Here is a 21,765-nt window from a genome sequence, read left to right on the forward strand (position 1 = left end):
ACTCCCATTTCCCTCCCCCTACCCCCACTCCCCTCTCCTTCCCTCTCCAGTCCAAAGAGCAGTCAGGGTTCCCTGCCCTGTGGGAAGTAAGCACTCTGGCAACTCTAGATTTGTGGTCTCTTAGTCCCTAGCAGCTTGTGCCTGAGGACAGTGCTGGTCCTTTTAGGATGAGGAAGTCCAAGTGTCACTGAGGACAAGTAGGCATGGGACCAGTCATTGAATCCTTCCTTCCTCACAGGAGCATCTCCCCGCCCCACCCCCGAATAGCCTCATAATAAGCATTAGTTATAAAGGTCAAGAGGAATTTCAGGAAGATAGCTATCCAGAAGACAGTCTTTAAAAAGTTACTAAAGGTTACCCTTCTTTTATAAAAACTTTTCAGAGTTTATCAAGTAAAATAACCTTGAGCTATTTTGTAATTTGGATGTAGAGTCTGGTTAACTTATTTATTACTGGTTTCCTGAGTATACACTATAGCCATCCTCTCAGTTTCTAGAGTCTGTTCCTCCCTCCTCCGGTGCTGCAGTATCTCTTAATAAGTACAACAAAATCTGTTTCCACAAGTTTCTTTCATACCTTACCCTTTAAGTTCCTTCTAGAAACATCCTCAAGTGTCTATTTATACTAATTTGATTAATGCATCTGTTGTGGGGAGGCCACTTGTTTCCTGGCCACCCAGCAGCTCAGACTCCCGAAATAATCACACAGCAACTATAGTATTTAAAACACTGCTTGGTCCATTAGCTCTGGCTTCTAATTGGTTAACTCTTACATGTTAATTTAACCCATCTCCGTTAATCTGTGTGTCACCACGTGGCTGTGGCTTACCGGCTAAAGTTCTGGCATCTATCTCTGGTGGGGCTACATGGCTTCTCCTGAACTCTATCTCCTTTTTCCCAGCATTCAGTTTAGATTTCCCCGCCTACTGCTATTCCCTGCACAGGCGCAAGACAGTTTCTCTATTAAGCAATGGTATTCACAGCATACAGAGAGGAATCGCACATCATACATCTACTGAAACTGTGAAAATATTTTAAATGATACAATATCAAATACCTCTACAGATTTTTTTATTAAATAACTAAACATAAACAATTGGAAATTGGTATTTACTAAAATATTCCCATGTCTTAGAAAAGACATGATTTGTACAGCAATTTTAAAGGCTATTCTTAGTATGTATAAAATCATTTGATATTATTGGCACTAACACTTAATAATTTTTGGTATAACATTGTACCCCAACTTATTAATTTGTTAGAATATGCATTGTCAGAAAAATATCTTTTAAAAGTCATACACTAATGGAATGATTTTATCCTTGGGGACAGAAAACGATTGCATTTTATATTTATTTATGTGCATTGGTGTGCTGTTGTGTTGTGTTGTGTATGGGTGGAGAACAGAGGACATCTTATAGGAGCTCCTCCTTTCCTTTTACCTGTGGACCCTGGGACTGCACTCGTGTCCACAGTTTGTACAGGCCCCTTTGCTACCTTGGGCCATCTCACTGTCTACTTCATGGTCTTTTGTTTTCCTTACTTAACAACAACATTACAGGTGACATTTAGAAGTTCCTCTCAGGGCTAGCATATTAGAATCCTACTGCTCTCTCCTCTCTGTTTCACATCTTGTGGGAGGAAACACACATCCGCTCCTGTTCGCGTGCTTGTGAGTGAAGAAGAGAAAAGAGCTGTGGCTGTAGATTTCCACGTGATTTCCTCTTCTTTGCCATGGGACACTTCGGGCTGACTAGCCTGGGAGCTGCACATCCCTGTCTTGTGCTTCTCATGTCACAGAAGCAGGGGTTCACCCATGCAGCGTGGCAGGGGCTTTGTCCCATAGCGCTCTCTCTCCACCTCGCTATAGCTTCATTGCTTTATTTTTATCAACTTATCATTTTGTTCTGATTCAGAAACACCCTTTCATGGTGATAAAGTAACTGCTAAGCAAAGTAACACAGTGGCAAGCTTACACTTTAAATATTGTATTGTTTTGTATTGAGTGTAGTTCCACCCCTTCCTAGCTCATGGCTGATCAAGTTACTAATTCACATGTGCCTCGGTTATCCTGTCTCTAAAATGGGGAGCAGAGTCTTCCCTTGCTTTACAGAAGTAGGGTACAAACTTCTGGAGGTAATAGGTATGGTCATACCTGATTCTTCATGACTGAAGATCAGTTTGGATGGTTCTGGATTTTATGTATTCCAGAGAATATCCATGCCCCAAATCCTTAGCCTATAAGCACCTTATTTTCATCATTTTAAATCAATATGTTGATATCTATCAAAACTCACTAACAGGACTGGAGAATGCCTAGGTGTTTAACCGCTTATACTACACTTGTACAAGACCCCAGATTATCTCTCAGTGCTCATGTCAAATGTAGACCCCAGCACTCTCATGCACAACCCCCTATACACATATGTATTAAAATAAAATATATTATTTTAATTTAACTTTCTGTACTTGTGTGTCTTCATCACTTCATTCCCAATTTCTGTAGAGGCCACAGTATAATGCTCAACTGAGTCTCCCGTAGACTTTTCTTGGACTGCACTTGGTTCTCCTGCCTAGTGTTGAGTATTTCCCAACTTTTTGAGGACTTCTCATGACAATGAAAACCTATCCTTTCCATTCATCCCTTGCTTCCTCCTTGCTCTGATTTCTTAAAATTGTTCACTATTATATTCTCAGTGTACATCATTGTTTTTAATTTATAGGATGAGGTCTTTGGCATGTCCTTTAATGACAATGTCAGCCCATAGTATATCTTTTGCAATAGACAGTACGTTTTCCTGCATTGCATATTTTTTTTCTGTTGTAGGAACTTTATCTTTTGCCAACTTTCAGCAAGGCAAAATTCAAACTGACCAACATAGCTCCTGTTGCCCATTTTCCCTCAGTCAAATCCCATATGTTTTAGGTAGATTTGTGTTCTTAGCTTTGCTGCTAGTTGCACAAACAAGAACTTCTTTAATGTGCCTGTGTTGTTATAAAGGACCTAAAAAGTCTCCCACCCTATCTAAATAATCAGGCTTCTCTGAAGACACTACTCAATGTGTTATTAGTGATATTTGGATTTGATCCAACTTCCTGTTCAGAGGAGCTCATTTGTTTTCTAGTTTTGTTTTAATAGTTTAATTATTTAATTTACTTAAAAAGCATAGGTGCTGGGAGAAAAGGAGTCCACTGTCTTTCAGTGTGTGCCCCCCCCCCGGTGATTTCACCAGGCTCCAGGGGACATCACGCATCTAAAAGTATACAGACAACATAAACTGAACTTGAACAGTCTAAAGTTTTTTAAAACAAAAGAGAGGACACGGAGTTGTGTGGGTAGGAAAGGGAGAGCGGGTCTGAGAGGAGTTGTTCAGTGCCGGGGGAGCAAATCTAACCAAAATACGTTATACAAAATTCTCAAAGAGCAATAAAACATTGCCAAAACAAAACAAAAAAATAAACACAAATTCTTTGACCTCCTTGCATTTTATTTTTTTATGTCTTTTCTTTCCCTCATCTTTATATATCTTATCTTATTTTCTTGAAACTACTTTGGCTTTGGATAATTTTGACCTGTTTTTCTGCTGCTGCCATTTTTACACCATTCTCACATAAGAACAATGATTCTGTCTGTAATCCCAGCTCTATATCGGTAGCTACAGTGGGATCCCTTGCGCTGACAGAAAAGACAGTCCACTCTATGAGCGAGGTCCTGAATCAGTGAGCCACTGAATCTCAAAAACTAAAGGGTGGAAGTGATTGAGCACACTTAGGTTGGGCTCTGTGCTAAAACTCACGTACCCACATGTACATGCGTACACACACACACACACACACACACACACACACACACCAACAACAACACAATGTACCCTGGCCTCACACGACTATACATTTGGTAAAGAAATCTCATTCACAGGTATGTAGTATTTGCTGACTGGCTTTGTTTGCAGTTGATAGACCACATACCAAGACCATCTCTCCCGTCTGTTTCCTGTGGCCCTGCATGAGTTCCTCCTTTTACTGCTATTTTCTATTTTCCCTTTTGGTCTGATACTAACAATATTAATTTAGTAATTTTGTGACATGATCCTTTGACAACCCACATGGTACTTTGAAAAAGAATAATTCCGTGATAAACTAACGACCTTTTTCCTAACCAAACCACCTTAGATGCTTCTCCCAAGTGAATAACACATGATGTGATTCACACTTTCATCTTTTTTAAAGTGGGACTCTCATGATTTATGAGTGCCTTTGTTAATTTTTAAATATCAGTAGATTAAAAAAATATGAAAATTTAGTTTTCGAAATTACACTTTGGAATGTTCAATTGATATAAAACCCATTTATCTAGGCCAGATCAGTTGTATGTTTACAAATGGCAGGCATTTATGACTTACGTGTTGAATTTACTTGAAGTGGATACCATGCTTGCAGTCTAGCACACTTGCTGACATGTGCAAGGGCACTTGGCTACTGTTGGATGTTTCAATTCAATTAAATATTGTGACTGATGTCATATTAATCTGTCCAGTTGTATCTCCCCCTGATTTCTTTTATCCTTGGTCTCAAAAACATACATTTCCCCTTTTTCGTTTCTTGATGCTCACTTCCCCGTCTCTCTGAAAATACAGCATTTTTTCTTTGGTTCTTTGATTTTTAAAATCAATTGCTTCTTCTCCAATTGATTTGTTTGATTCTCTAAAGAAAAGTCTCTATATTCGATATGAGTGCCTTTTTAAGTGTGCTTTAAAGTTGTGGCACTGGCATCTGAACAAATGGACTGTCTCCCTGCACTGTGTAACAACTTGATTTATTTATTCTTTGGTGTGTTTTCTTCCTCCTCGGTAATACATCCCACCTCTCGCTGGCATCTCAGAAGGTAAACAGTATTCCCCTCACTCCAGTAATTTTTTTCCCATTGCACCTTCATCTTTCACACACTAGAATCATTCACTGGTGTCAAGAAAATTACTTATTACAAATCATCTATTCAGCTTTTCCTTTGTATACCAAGACACTCATCTATCCTTATCCAGTTCTGAAATTATATTTATTGTAGGCAGTGTGTAAACATGAAAAAGAAGGTGCATTTAAACAGCCTCTAAGAGGCAAAGCCCTTCCTACTTTGGTTGGGAATTTATATGCCTGTATTTCTAAAGAAAATTTATATGATATTATTAATAAAAATGTTCTGCATTTAAAGTACCTATCATATTATAAAAGTTTCCATATTACTAAATATCTTTTAAATAATAATTTTAAGTCCTATAAAGTGTATATTCACAAGTTATCATTCAGGTTACTTGGGACAGTTATTTGAGTTTAATTTTCCTGTGTTTCAAATTGTGCATGGTTAAAGTTTATATTTATATATAATAAATAAAGTTTATATATATAAAATAAATAAAATTTATATATATACACATAAATTTTAACCATAATGTGTGCGTGCGTGTGTGTGTGTGTTATCCTGGTTATTTTCTTAACCAAAAATCCTAAGAGTGTCTTATGCTATATCCTTAAAACTTACGTAAATATGTCTATGATTTTTATATAATCAGTCAAATGGCCCCTAATAATATAATTTTTAACTTCTACGCATTTTTCTTTCACTCCAATTTCTGTAATAGAAATTATTGGGAACCTATTTTTAACACTTACATGATCTTTCAATCACTTCCTTTCAGCTCATTTGCTTTTTACACCACTGTTTCACCCTGCTTGGAAATATATTCCTTCATTATTCTCAGCTAATTTGTCATTGTTTCACTTGTCAATCCAGTACCAGAAAGTCACTGTGTACTAACAGATGTGCTAGGTGGCAGATGTCCTGACCTGATTAAGTCAAGGTCCTTTCTCCTTAATATCTTCACTTGATGTGCAATCAGATGTCAGTATCCTCGCGGTTTGTTCTGTGTTCTGCTTCATACTTGATGAAGGGGAAATACACACTTGAAATATTTTTAATCTTATTCATAGTCATTATTCTCTAAGATCTAATGTTCCTTATACATAAGTCTTGTACCTTTTATTTTCTAAGTCCCTCTCCTTATATCTGCTTCGACTTCTACAGCAGTGTTTTGAGCATGAAATCACTGATTTAATGAGCAATAGTTTCTGTACTGATTATTTTCTGCATACGTTGTGCTCTGATTGCCTACAAGTTATGTGCATGCATATAAGTAGGGTGTTATCTGTAGAAAACCTTACAGTTTGACAAGGATTGTTTTCAGAAAAAGGTCAAATAAATTGTAAATTGTAAATTGTAAACTGTTTTGTGTTCGATGAATCCAAAATTATATACAGTAGGCTTGTATATTATCGATAATCAGACGATTTTTATGTCATTCAATTTTCATTTGGATGCTATAATATATTAAGTGCTTACTAATCTCCCAAAGTATGTGTGTGTGCATGTATGTGTACACATATATGAACTAGCTAGGCTTGTATCATTCTAATTGTTTTATCATTGTTTCAGTGTCCTGTATGGAAATAAAATCACAGAACTCCCAAAAAGTTTATTCGAAGGACTATTTTCCTTACAACTACTGTAAGTATTTCATTGCCATGAATTTATAGAACTTAATGGTTTTTTTTAATATGCCATCTTTTAATTATCGGGAGGCTTTAACCCAAAATAGCCCAACTTAATGTGACAAAAATTATTAATGAAGCAATGCTAAGGTTGATCATAGCTATTTATGTAAAGACAAAACCCTTCAGAATGATCCAAGAATGTTTCTCTCCACAATAAAATGAACGATTGTGTTCTGGCCGCCCCACTGTGAAGAGGTTATGTAGTGATACGCATCCCATAAAACACTCAGTTCTGATGTGACCAGCAGCTAGGATGGAGCCAGAGACATGGGATATACTTACAATCCACCCAACACTGTAGATCCAACAGTAAAAATCCTGACTAACTTCTACAAACATAGGCATGGAATACAGTGACATGATGGCAATCTCCCAATTGATTTTTATTGAAATTTCTCCAACTCCCTCCATTGCATTAAAGCCCACACTGCTTAGATTATAGCGGCCCCTCTTTTGTATTGAAAAAAATCACTGCATTTATATAAACCAGATTTGTTGCTATGTATTATTTATTTATTTATTTTATGATGTATGCAGCATTCTGCTTACATGTGTCCCTGCAGGACAGAAGAGGGCACCAGATGTTATTACAGCAGGTTGTGAGCCACAGTGTGGTTGCTGGAAATTGAACTCAAAACCTCTAGACAGTCAACGCTCTCAACCTCTGAGCCATTTCTCTGGCCCCTAGATGCCATATGTTTTAGTACCTGATCATTTGCATGGAAGTTCATTAAACAGAGAGAGTAGAAAGGCAGTGGAAAGGTTGAACTTAGTTTGGAGCCTCCATTACCCAGCAACCTCCTTTGTGGCAGAACCTGCTCTGGAAGCTTTGAATATAGAGATAATCATGATTTGATGCTTTTCCTCGCCTTTCTCACAACCATTCTCTCTCTCACAATTCTTCATTTTAGAATAGTTTTTCTCTTCCAATAGTATTTATTCATTGGTAATTATATGATTAAAAACTTACTAGTAACCCCACAAGCTTCCTAGAGTGTAACTATTATTCCTTACTTGAGAAACTTATTGTTTAATTATGTCCTAGTATCCTTGTGTTAAACTCTTTTCACCACACTGTAATTTGTATCACATCCAAATTCATATAAGCAAAAAAAAGAAAAAGCTGTTAAAAAGAAAAAAAAGCTTACTGTGTATATCATTCACCTCTGCTTGGTACTATATAATCTCCTCAATTTATGTACATATTTTAGTGAGTGATGATACAGCTTTTGTGCACTGATGATTGAAAGGTTCTACCTCTTTTTTCCTTTTTTTGTTGACCTTATTTAGCTCCACATTTTTCTCTGCTCCCTTCCTCTCCCCTCTGCTTCTACGCTCTCCCATTGTCCCCATGCTTCCAAGTTACTCAGGAGATCTTGTCTGTTCCTACTTCCCATGTAGAATAGATCCACTTATGTCGCTCTTAGGGTCCTCATTGTTGTCTAGGTTCTCTCGAGTTGTAAATTGTAGGCTGGTTATCTTTGCTTTATATCTAAAAACCACTTATGAGTGAGGACATATAATATTTGTCTTTCTGGGTCTGAGTTACCTCACTCAATATGTTTTTGGTATCCATCCATTTGCCTACAAATCTGAAGATGTCATTATTTTTTTCTGCTGTGTAGTACTCCATTGTGTAAATGTACCACATTTGAAATTAATTTATCAACATGTTTATTTGATAAAATGATTGTATATATACAGATATTGTATATGATACACATCATAAATATAGCATAATGCTGTAGTCAAATATTGCTAAGTAGTTACCATATTGTTGATATCCTCATTTTCCAAGAATACTCTTTCCTGCGCAGTATTCTCAATTGTTCTTAACCATCATGGTGCTATTTAACATCAACACTCAAAATTCGTGTAGTTTTGGTTACTGTAACACATGTGTGAGTAAAACATATGCATATAAGAAAATATAATTTATAAAACTACTGTTTTTAATATGCAGTCTCCCAGCTCTCAAGGAAGACCCATTCTTTTGCCTTCCAGGATTTAAAATATAGATTATCCCAATCCTTTAACAAATAGCCAAGAACATTATGAAGTGGGAGATCCTTAGCTTTGCTTGAACAGATGGGTGATAGGAAGAAGAAGCAAGTTAATGAAAAAAACCTTGGGAAATAGCTGCTGGCTTGTTTTTGTTCTTTTTTTTTTAATTTTATTGAGCTATACATTTTTCTCTGCTCCTCTCCCTTCCTCTCCCCTCCCCTTTTACCCTTTCCCATGATCCCCATGCTTCCAATTTACTCTGGAGATTCTGTCATTTTCTACATCCCATATAGATTAGATCCATGTATGTCTCTCTTAGGGTTCTCATTGTTTTCTAGGTTCTCTGGGATTGTGATTTGTAGGCTGGTTTTCTTTCTTTATGTTTAAGAATCACTTATGAGTGAGTACATATGATATTTGTCTTTCTGGGTCTGGGTTACCTCACTCAAAATGATGCTTTCTAGCTCCATCCATTTGCCTGCCAAATTCAAGATGTTATTATTTTTTTTTCTGCTGTGTAGCACTCTGTTTTGTATATGTACCACATTTTCCTAATCCATTCTTCTTTCAAAGGGCATTTAAATTGTTTCCAGGTTCTGGCTATTTCAAACAATGCTGCTATAAACATAGTTGAGCACGTGTCCTTATGGCATGATTGAGCATCCTTTGGATATATACCCAAAGGTGGTATTCCTGGGTCTTGAGAAAGATTGTTTCCTAATTTTCTGAGAAATCACCATACTAATATCCCAAAGGGCTATACCAGCTTGCACTCACACAGCAATACAGGAGTGTTTCCTTTATCCCACAAACTCTCAAGCATAAGTTGTCATCAAGGTTTTTGATCTTGGCCATTCTTACAGGTATAACATGGAATATCAGAGTTGTTTTGATTTGCATTTCTGTGATGACTAAAGATGTTGAGCATTTCCTAAGTGTCTCTCAGCCATTTTAGATTCCTCTGTTGAGAGTTCTCTGTTTAGGTCTGTACTCCATTTTTGTATTGAATAATTTGTTCTTTTGATGACCAATTTCTCAAGTTCTTTGTATATTTTGGAAATCAAACCTTTCTGATGTGGGGTTGGTGAAGATCTTTTCCCATTCTGTAGGCTGCCATTTTGTCTTGTTGACCATGTCCTTTGCTTTACAGAAGCTTTTCAGTTTCAAGGGGTCCCATTTATTAATTGTTTCCCTCAGTGTCTATGCGCCTGGGGTTATATTTAGGACATGATCTCCTGAACCAGTGCATTCAAGTGTGCTTTCCACTTTCTCTTCTATGAGGTTCTTTATTCTTAACATCGTACTGTTTTAAAATGAGCACCAACCTCTCACAGAAACAACTGCTTTCAGCTTCTTCAGAACTGCCTCTGTTTCCTCATCTTAAATATGTGTTGTCAAACTCTTTTATTCAGTCAGCATATGAATTAAGGAACATTCCCAGCATTGCTTGTATTACTTACTGCCAAGAATGGGATGGTAGGTATACCGTGAACCCACCAATCCCAAATTAAAAAAAAAAATCCAGGACTTTAAATAAGTTTTAGATGCACCGTAGAGAAACTTAAAACTTCAGCTCCTGATGGGAGAACACAAAGCACAGAAAACAAGATTATCAGGAGAAGAATACAGCCTTGAATATTTATAAAGAATGTAAAAAGCAAAATCTAAATCTTTGTTAGTTGTACACAGTTTACCATTGTCTAATGAGAAAACATACTCATTATGTTACATAATGAGAATTACCCAAACCACATAGCAGGCAATTTTGAGCTATTAAATGTTTTAAGGCTCTAAATAAAATAAAAAGGTAGAGACAGAGAACATTGAACAAGTACTGCAGAAATGGCTGAGCTGTATTCGGAGGAATGTGGCACTCAACTAGAAACAGGTAATGAGACTGCATAGCATTACCTACTGTGCTTAGGAAGAGTTATAGAGAAGGCAACTCATGCTTAAGTAGCAATTGTATTCTGGAAAGCACGCATGGCACCAATGGAAAGACATGGTCACATATAACCATCGTATTTATCCTACATGAGTGATGCCTGCCAGTGTATGATCTCTAAAGCACCCTTCCACAGTTTATTGATGTAATCTAGGGGAAGAGTGGGATTGTAGGCTATTGTGTTAGGTGGGTGTTTATACTGCAACTAGAGATTTGAATGTTTCAGTGCAAGTTTCTATCTAAGAGCAATATCACATAGTCGTGTCACAGCAGATATATTTGAGCTTGTAGTATGTAGTAGGGGTATGTGAAATATGAGGGAACAAAATAGAAAAATACCCATGACATCCTAGGTACAAATGACAGTCATTTATAGCATCAATAGCTACAAATATAAAATATAAAGGTAAACATTACCTTTATATTTTATATGTGTAGATATATGATATCTATGTATATATGATGCATATATGATAACAAGATGTATGTATGTGATATATCAGAAAATAGACCAGATATAGCCAATTGAAAGAACTAGGGATTGGAAAGGGGCAGAAACCTTAAAAATATATGAAGTAGTTAAGGTTGAAGAGCAACATGTTTATGTCTCAAAGAATCCAGAAAGGCAATGTGACTAGCAAGGCACAGATCTGGGAGAAATTTCTGTATAGAGGACAAAAGAATCTGATCTTAATGGAAAAGAGCAAGGTATCAACTGGAGTAACCACAGAGGGAAGGGCAGGGGACTGAGTAAAGCTGTAGAGTCCCAGAGTGAGCTATAGACCATTTTTGATATTAATTCTTAAGGCTGTTCTCTGTCTAGAGTCTTGCTCAGACCATAGGTGTTGCATGGTCCGAGGAGGTATGTCAAAAAGGACCACTCTGGTTGCTGTTTTAGAAGGAGCCTGAACTTCTCCAGAGTGGCTGGAGACAATAATAATGTTTTAAATTGTTTTTCATTTGATCTTGATAACAGAAGCCAAACCTCTTCTGCTTTTGTCTATGGTTTTTCCTCTAGGTAATCCTTTGTAATCTTTTGATCATCTGTACTGAATGCATTTATGAGAACCATTTGATTTCAGTTCATTTTACCATTTGACTCTCATTTTTTAATGTAAACCCCCAACTTCCCATTCATAGTGCCTACATTATTATTAAATTTACAACATTAGTGTTAAAATTAAATGTCTTTCTCTTAATTGGGTTTCCTCCAGAAGTGCTATATTACAGGTGAATTAATGAGATGCTGCACTTTAATTTTATGACTGTTTGATCAAACAGATTATTGAATGCCAACAAGATAAACTGCCTTCGGGTAGATGCTTTTCAGGACCTGCACAACTTGAACCTTCTCTCGTTATATGACAACAAACTTCAGACTGTTGCCAAGGGCACCTTCTCAGCTCTCAGAGCCATCCAAACTATGTATGTATGCACAATTTGAACCAAGTATAATGATGATTACTTTCACTGTGATTGTGAGAGCCAAGTCATAAGCAAGTCATGTATAAAACTCTTCTGCTGTGTTTCTGAAAGGCATTTGGCCCAGAACCCTTTCATTTGTGACTGCCATCTCAAGTGGCTAGCGGATTATCTCCACACCAACCCAATTGAGACCAGCGGTGCCCGTTGCACCAGCCCCCGCCGCCTGGCTAACAAAAGAATTGGACAGATCAAAAGCAAGAAATTTCGTTGTTCAGGTAATTTCTCACTTCGTGAGACATTTCTGTAGGACCAAAGGCTGTGGTTACTTGAGAATTAGCAACAGCAGCTGCCTTTGCTTGATTATGAAGCATTGTGCAATCTCCTTTTTTTTCCTTCTGTCTGGGGAGAGGGAAAGCAGGAGAAATATAGATGCAACTCAAATAATATAGCCAGCAAAATAATTTTCAATCAAATGAAAAAGATGTCTGGATCCCTCATCTTATGTCTTAGGGTTTGTATGTATCCAGGACCTTTCAGATAACTTGAAATACAGTTTTTTGTTTTTTGTTTTTTTTTTTTAAAAAAGCAGTGTTACTCCCCCTGTTTGTTGTACTGGTCTCCGCTGACCAGCATCAAATAGCCAGACATTCTCTCATTTATTCACAGAGCAAAATAAGACGGGATTACATGGTTTTTTCAAACTCAGAAGTAGAGGGTAGGAGTCTCCTGATGCCTCATTTCTTTCTAGGATACACTGTGAAGCCACATTTTTTTGAGACTATCTTTTCACATTTGGGAAACACTGCATTTATCCCCCCAAAAATCCTTGTTTAACTGTTAACTGGGAAGCTTACTCATTGTTCATGTTGGTCTAGTGTTATATGTGTTCTGATGACTATCAGATGACCTTGACTATCATTTGAAGAGTGTGCTACCTAACTCTTCCGGGCACGTTTCCCACTGTGTACTTAACTCATGCTAAACGTCTAATATGAAAACTAGGTTGTGATTGTCCTTCTTCATAAATTTATTACTCACTGTGTATTGTTTTAGTTCTGTGAATATACTTTGTCACTTAGTTATCTGTAATAACTTTAGCCCATTCTTAATCTAATTTAACTCATATCTCTGCTTGCTGACATTCAGGTACATCTTCTATTTTTTTCTCTCTCTCTCTTTCTTTTTTTTTTTTTTTTATTTAGCTAAAGAACAGTATTTCATTCCAGGTAGGTTTTTTGCTCGGTGGTAGAACTAACTGCAGACACCCTGTACTCGACTTCTATAGCTTCTAAACATTGATGTGCATGCTTTTGGGAGCACAGTGAACACTCCATAGATAGAGTGACTTACGCATAGCTCACTTGTTGCTTTATCCTGAAAACCCCACCTCTGCATGCAGCTTCTGATGTTGAAACTCTATTAAAATAAAAACCCACATTCTCTCCTTCCCCTTACCCCTTTTCACATTATCTGCAGTTTCTCACATTAGCCAAAATATTTCAGCCTATGGCTTACTACTTAAACCATGTTTTTTTTTCCTCTCTCTCTCTCTCTCTCTCTCTCTCTCTCTCTCTCTCTCTCTCTCTCTCCACTGAATATTTAATCTTTCAGCCTGTTTTTAAAATTTAGCTTTCTAGGCTAGTTTTAAAGACAGCAGCTTCTCTATTGTCAAAGAGCTAGTTCTATATAAAATCAGGTATAAACATGCAGAAATGCAGTTTCGACAAAAAAAAATCTCACTTTTTAAAAGCTTCTTGGTTTGAAAAGAATACTTTTTTGCTTACATTTGTTTTTTAAATATAAACCAGCTGTTCTGTGCTGATCTAGCTGCACTTGTTTTTTATTATTAATTTACTTGTAATTATACGTCCTTGCCTGTCTGGAGTCAGATTATTACTCTACAAAAGGGGAAATTCATATCCATCTTGAAGTCATTAGCAGCTAATAGGAACTAAATGCCTTGAATAATCTAAGCAGAAGGAGAACATGTTTCTACAGATTCAATTGCAATGTTTCAACCCTTTGCTTCCAACGAACACCTCCAAACTGATGAGTCTAGAGCTAGCTCTTTAAAATGTGTCCCTTACTTACCTTGTTCTTGCCTGCCAAGTGTATAAATTCATCCTGACTTGTTTGCTTTAAAACACTGTATAGTAAAATATTTATAAAGTAATGATTGCTTTTGAGGATGTATTTATTCCTTACTCTTAGCATTTAATTAATTGTATATATTTGCTAGATTTAAGTAAATTGCTTAATTTAAATTTCAATGTTCAACTAATAGTCTACATATTGTATCTGTATATATTACCAAAAATGTGCAGAAAACAGCAATTGAATGGTCTTCATCATCAATGTATAAATTTTGTTATTTTTAGACAACTAAGTGCAAAGTCACCAAACAGTTGAAACTCAACTGGAAAAACGAATACTTTGAAAACCAGACTGTGCATAGGATAGCACACCAATATGATTTGAATCCCAAGATTATGGCAGTTCATCTATTAATTATCCAAATAATTTAATTCAGTTTCTTGAGAATTTAAGAACAAAAATACCAGTACAACTCAATGCAATAAAAAAATCATGTTGTGAAAGTTATGTTTTCTGCTTCTGCTAAAAAATATGAGTCCAGATATTTTTTAGGAAATAACTTCTATATCAAAGATCATATCTTGATTCTCATGCTTTGATAATTGAGTTGCATTTTAAAATTACATGTGGACGTTGTGGCACATAGACTTCTTGGTCCTCATTTTTCTCTTTTTCCACCATATATACTAATTAAGATTTGTATCTATCTAATAAATGGTTTTTAAGTAAGCATTGTTAATTGCCATTGCATTGACTATGTTTTTGAATGCACTCGGTGAACCTTGTGTCGATACTTTAAACAGAATTCTTTTAACTTTTCGTGGCTTGATCTCCGAAGACAGAAAAAATAAAAAACAGGTTCTTCAACAACTAGGAGGGCACTTATTGTTGTAATGGAATGTGACACGTAAATGTTGTTATCTTTGGTATTTCAACATTTTGTTGGAATTTTGATTATGTTCCAATCAAGTGATAAACTTTAAAGCTTGGAGGTCATTTAGAAACATGTGACCTACCGTCTAACTATTAATGCATATACTCTATCTATAACCCTTCTACTTTCCATCACTGGCTTTTCATTCATTTTATAGGTGCATTCATAGATTGCTCCTTTGTATGGCGTTCCAGACATTCTGATGATAAAACAATAAAAAAAAAAAAATCTGTCTCACAGACAGTTCAGCCATTAAGGGAACCCACAAGCATTTAATTTTTACTGTACATCTTTTATGTCATTGTATTTTCTGTAAGCCATTATACTTCAAAAGTGCTATCAGTTTTGCAAAGCATGACAAACGCATCACACAAAGCAATCCCATGTCTGAAGTTGCATAGAAACAAGGAAGAGAACATAGTTTGGTGTATGTGTCTATTAACCTTAAATGGGATGATTCTGTCTTTCTTTCCTCCTTGGCGATCTTTTCTTTTGCAGGAATTCACCATTTGGCTTGTAAGTAAACGCGTCCAATGTGAAATGTAACACAGCCTCTTTTCAATCCCCGATATACCTTCTTCTAGTCTTGATGTTTTGCGCCTATTTTCCGTGAAGAAACCACACATCTCTTGAGCTTCTCTGTTGACCCTGTAGCTTACCTTCAACTTCTTCCTGGATGTTCTTCCCGAAAGCTGTGGTTTCCGCTCTGCAGTTCTGAGGAACTCAGGAGGCCCCTTTCCATACAGCCCCTTCTTTGTGTTTCCAGGCACCCTTCGGTAGTCATGCTCTCTCTCTGATTCCGCGGGAAGAATGCATGTCATGTAAACAGTATGATGCTTCCAGACCGTCCGTAGCTTTCCTCCTCCCTTCGTCTTTCCTCTCGATCTTCCCTCTGGCCTAGTGGTTGGTGTAGTGATAATGTAGCGAGATTTTCTGTTGTGCTTGATCTAACCATGTGGTTGCGAGGTATGAGTAAAACATGGTTCCGTCAAGCACCATGGAACGTCACGCAGCTTTCTACAGCATGGCAAGCTGCTGAGGCTCAAGGCAGGACTTACGTGGCTTTTTTATAGAGTCAAAATGAAAAGAAAAAAAAAAGGGCTTTGGGAGTGTTTCTGAAGATTATGTGAGAGGAAGAGAATAATAATAAGTCCATGGAAAAACTTAAAACCTAAGTATACCGATTTTCCTTAAAAGCCCTACTTTACAGTAATATACAGGAGTATGCTTATTACTAGATATGTTTTCAATTTTTGACTCAGAAAAGAATAAACTTGGTTAACAATTCCTAGCCATTGTGTGATTAGCTGTGAAATAGACTAGCATGGCTCAGAACTGGATCAGCAGAAAGTACAGCTGTGAAAGCTCAACTTTATTAATGTTTTCCTGTCATGTGAATCTGGTCACTCTTTTTTTTTCCAGAAAATTCCAAGCCTTTCTTTTAATCCTCTCCTGACATCCATTGACCAAAAATTCCCTAAGTTGTCTCCCTGCTGCATAATCTATAGTTATCCTCCTACTTTTCTTCCTATATATATTAATAACTATTCTAACATTCAACTCAGAATCTTATCTTTGGCTTGAATCCTCAATAGGCACAGAAGATTATCGATCAAAATTAAGTGGAGACTGCTTTGCAGACTTGGCTTGCCCTGAGAAGTGTCGCTGTGAGGGGACCACAGTAGATTGCTCCAATCAAAAACTCAACAAAATCCCAGACCATATTCCCCAGTACACAGCAGAGCTGTAAGTTCCCCCGACTACAACATCCTGGCTGGGAGGGAGCAGAGGACAGAGTGACACTGTGTGAAAACGTTGGAATTTTTGTCATGACATTTTAATTCTCAATAATTGAGTTCACTTAATTAATACATGTTCAACTGAGAGGCCCTCTTCTTTGTTCAAGAATATGTTCAAAACTACCTTAGTTCATTTTTAGAGCTACAACTGAACAATCAAATCAAACAAACAAGTCAATCAAATCAAAACATACACTCAAAATTCAGTCATTATTTACTAAGGTTGATAATAACAGGGATATCTGGTTGTTATTGGTTGTTGATTATGGCAAAACATTTATAAATGTTTCATAAATTTATAATAAAATTAATTCTTAAAAGAGCCAAACAAAGTAATTTGGGAATCACCAAATCTGTCAAGGAGCCCTTTCTTCCTTGTTTGACTCCTTCTCTGGCACAGGTGAAAGGACTCAGGGACTGCCAGTTGGAGGGCAAGTAATAGTTGTTTATTTGTTTATACACAGGGACTAACAGATCAGGGGAAACTACAATCTCAGACATGATCAAATTTATATTTGCAAATTTAGCATAGGATCCAGAGTATGAAAAAGTGTAATTTTGGAATTATTTACAGAATCTCTGCCCATGTGTAGCTCACCTTTCCTGGTTATAAAAGGAAGATGTACAATGTAAGTTTTCCAAGACCCATGAAGACAATAGGGAAATCTGCTTTCTGAACACCTTAGCTCTGTTTATTTATGGCACCATCTGGTATTTGTCATTTATTGCTTTGCAAAGTTGCTTGTCTGTGTGTATGCACGAGCCTTCTGCCTTCAGCTCGATTGCAGCCTCTTGATTGCTGGGACTATATGTTATCATTCCTGCCACCCTGTGTCTATACACATGCCTGTTACTTAATGAATTTAAGTCAATTGGAATAATTAGAAACAATGTCTTTCAAATGGTTGACACAATCTAATTTCTTTGTAGTTTCTATATTTCATGGTATAGCTACTAGCTCAACAATTTGAAGAATGTCAGAGAACATGTAGCAAGACCCAGGAATTACACTTTGTGTGGCTATGTGCAGACTTGTATTTATTTCTCATAATACTGCATGCAAATTATAATATGTTAAGCATGATAATTAATTAAATAAATTATTCTCTAATCTATAATTCTATTACAGCCTAGTCTGTAAGGTAAGACTCAGCAAAAAAATCTGTTTTAAAAGTTTAATAACTTTTCAAATAATACACATAAAATAAATATTTAAGAGAAAAATGTTCACAAAACATGCACTCAATAAGGGATTTAGATTCCTAATTTTTACTAGTCATATACCCACAGTGAATTTTTTCCAGAATATATTAAAAATATTTCAAAATCAACAATATAAAGCCTTTGTTGCCTATCAAATGGTCAAGTTGTCATGAAAACATTTTTCCAATGAAGATATATGATTGGCCAATAACCATATGAAATAATTGGTCATTATAAAATGCAAAACTGGGGCTAGTGAGGTGTCTCAGTGGGTAACAGCACTGGCTGCTCTTCCAGAGGTCCTACGTTCAGTTCCCAGGAACCACATGTGGCTTGCAGCCATCTGTAATGGAATCTGATGCCCTTTTCTGCCATACAAGTGACCATGACAACAGAGCATTCATATTTAAAAAATAAAAAATTTAAAAATGAGAAACTATTATTTTTTGCAGCTGTGATAAAATAGCATATAAATAGCAACTTTTAGAATAAAGAGTTTAGTGTGTGTGTGTGTGTGTGTGTGTGTGTGTATGTGTGTGTGTGTGGTTTCAGAAGAACCCACAAGAGCAAGAAAGGAATGGAGCTGTCTGAACACATTTCAGAAGCAAACAGGAAGTAAAGATTGAAGAAAAAGTGAAAGGTTTTATACTCTTAAAGCTCATGACATACTTCCTTTAGAGATGACTCCTAAAAGTTCTATAGCCTTCCCAGGCAGTTCTCTCAACTGGGGACCAAGTTTTCTAATACAAGAATGAAACCATAGGAAATATTTCTCATTCAAAGTGTCAAATTACTCATCCTGGTCTGAATAGGCTCACTGCCATCTCATGATTCAAAATACACTTAATCCAACATCAAAAGTACCCCTGATCTTTAACAGTCTCAACATTGTTCAAAAGTATAAAGTCCCTTTTGAGACTCAAAGTAATAGTTGTTCCCAGTAAACCTTTAAAAAAATGCATCCCACATACCATGGCACATACATATTATATATATTGCCACTCAGAAAGGAGAAATGGGGTATACTGAGTAAATATTGGACCAAAGCAAGACGAAAACCCAACACGGCAAACATAAAAGCCTGAAGTTCCACGTCTAGAATCTGAGGTTTCCTTTTCAAAGGATTTGGATGGCTTCCTCCTTGCAGATTTACTGCCTATTTCATACATCTCTCTGTGGGACTGGTTACACTTCCTCTGTGCAGCTCTCCTTTGCAAATTTCCCATGATTCTGGTGTCAGCAACACTGGAAATCTTCAGGGCAATATAGGCTTTATGCAGTGTCTGATCAGGGCTTCTGTACAGGGACTCCACCTCTGTTGTGATTGCCAGACCTCATTAATCACTTCTTTGTATCCATACAAGATCTCATAAATCCTTCGATCTTATATTATTTGTGTCTTCAAAACTGCTACCATCTGGATGATAATGCAAATTTTAGTTGACAGATTCTCATAGACATTGTTGTCCTCGGTAATAGCTGTTTTTATGTGTTGTTGCTTACTAAGAGCAAGGAATTCTAAGAGCAAGGAATTCCTTAAGCTCTCTCGCTTTACATATTAAAGCTTTAGCTGAGTGTGGTTTTCCCCTGAGAAGGACTCTCAGATCCGCTGGAGAGGAGGAGGCTTTGCTTTTATGCCATTGAGCTCCTTAATGATTACAGTTTCCTTTGCAGCCTGTACTTTGGGGACAACTCGAAGACTTCCTGTGCCATTTTTCCCTCCATGCAGCATGTCTCAGATTTCTTTGTGTGCCACTTGGCTCTTTATGATGATAGATATGCATAAATGTCATCAGTAGTAGACATTCTAGAGACGGTTAGGCTGTCTTGAAATCTTGATATCAAAGAAATTAATTCATTGCTTTTTAATTTAGTCTTAGGTAAGTTCTCAGGACATGTACACAATGAAGCCAAATAGCATACAAATTCCAAAATATCATACAAATGATCTTTAGGTTGTTACTGATAGAGTCTTTGCTTCCACTTTTGCTAATGATTTGGATCTAAAATATCTGCATTACTCTCAGGATTGCACGCTTCCAGAATCTCATTGAATGGTTGGTTAAGCTCTGCCTATAACAGTCAACTACTTTTCTAATCCAGAGGTCCAAATTCTTCCAAAATGTCTCCAAAACATCTACACTGCCATGGTCTTCATAGCAACAACCTATGAGTTTGAATTCTCAGTACAAACTTCTATATTAGTTACTTTCCTGATGCTGTGTTGTTTTCCTCTCTGGTTCAAGTTTTATATTTCTATGTACACCACTTGCACAGCATATAAACACCATGACCAAAAGCAGTCTATAGAAGAGAATAATTTTATTTAGTGTTCTTGAATGAGAGTCCATCATGAAACTGAAATAATAGCACCAGGTAACAGAAGCAGAAAAGTGGTGGATGGGACATATATCATAGACACACAGAAGATGAGGTGAGGCTATACATACTTAAAACCTGCCCCAAGTAATACACTTCCCCCAGCATAACTGGACTTCCTCAAGTAGCACCATCAACTTGAGACCAAATGTTCAAATATGTGAGCCTATGGGAGAAATTTCTCATTACCCTCATGTACAAAATCTGGATGTGAAGGGGAAAGTCAATGATATATGGATGAAAAATATACATTAGTATTTTAAGTATAAAATAGTATAGCCTTGGGAAAACTGTAACATGAGGGCCTACTTGTTGGTTTCTGTCCTGCCCAGTTCCCATAGCTGGTAAGTCCCAAAGAAATCACACCGATTGGTCCATTAGCTCAGACTTCTTTTTAACTTTTATAACTTACATTAGCCCATTATTCTAGTATATGTTAGCCACATGGCTCAGTAGCTTTTTCGGTGGGGCAGGTCACATCTTGCTTCTTCCATGGAAGGACAGGACTTGAGAAAGACCTTCCTTCTTCACAGAATACTCCTGTTCTCATTGTCCCTCCTCTACTTCCTGTCTGGTTGTCCTGCCTATACTTCCTGCCTGGCTACTAGTCAATCAGTGTTTATTTAAAACATAATTGATAAAATACAGAATTGTCCCTCACCATTGTTCTTCAATGTAGCATGCATTAATCCACCATATGATCCAACAAAAGCTACTTCTATGTATATAGTAAAACAATTTAAAAGGTACATCCTCACAAAAATCCACATACCATGTTCAACATGGCATTTTCATAGTAGACAAATACCGAGTAGAACAAGTGTCTACTAACTGATAAATGGCTAAATGAATGTGGGGTGCCCATTTTTTTACACAGTTATGAAAAGCAATAAAATACTAATAACATCATAACATAAATCAAAATTAAACTTCCTAAAAAGGCCAGAGAGGTGGCTCAGCCTTTAAGAGAACAAAGCATATGGCTCCTACAAGACTCAAGGTCAAGTTCCAACATTCATGCCATCTGGCTCACAATCACCTGCAACTCAGCTTCAGGGGGTTCAGTTTCCTCTTCTGGCCTCTATGGGCACCTGTACTTATATATCTACCAGTAAGTAGATACCTAAATGTAATTATTTAATTGACAATAGAACAAAATTTTCAGAACATCCTACAAGATGAAATAAAAGACATAATCTGTGAGATTCCATTTAAACGAAATGTCCAGAATAGGAAAACACGGGTTATGTGGCACAAATGAGGGATGGTGATAGGAATATGGCTGTGTCATAATAAGAGTGTATTGCCAATGACTGGTATTGATTTTGGAGTACTTTTTGGATAATGCAAGGTATACTGAACTAGTAAATATTGTTG

At 36.7% G+C, this 21,765-nt stretch overlaps 1 protein-coding gene across 7 annotated transcripts in view; it reads left to right on the forward strand.

The window, feature by feature from the left end:
* Slit2 (slit guidance ligand 2) overlaps nt 1-21,765 on the forward strand; it is a 346,807-nt gene that overhangs the window by 245,364 nt on the left and 79,678 nt on the right. For 4 of the 7 annotated variants that reach the window (XM_026788661.1, XM_026788664.1, XM_026788662.1 and 1 more), the window contains 5 exons: nt 6,487-6,558; nt 11,836-11,979; nt 12,091-12,254; nt 13,182-13,205; nt 16,603-16,753. In XM_026788661.1, coding sequence (XP_026644462.1) covers nt 6,487-6,558; nt 11,836-11,979; nt 12,091-12,254; nt 13,182-13,205; nt 16,603-16,753 — 555 coding nt within the window. The remainder of the gene's footprint in view (nt 1-6,486; nt 6,559-11,835; nt 11,980-12,090; nt 12,255-13,181; nt 13,206-16,602; nt 16,754-21,765) is intronic. The other 3 variants (XM_026788663.1, XM_005366009.2, XM_026788665.1) reach the window with 1 other exon arrangement.

Source organism: Microtus ochrogaster, unplaced genomic scaffold (assembly GCF_000317375.1).
Source record: "Microtus ochrogaster isolate Prairie Vole_2 unplaced genomic scaffold, MicOch1.0 UNK5, whole genome shotgun sequence".
NCBI classification, from domain to species: Eukaryota; Metazoa; Chordata; class Mammalia; order Rodentia; family Cricetidae; genus Microtus; species Microtus ochrogaster.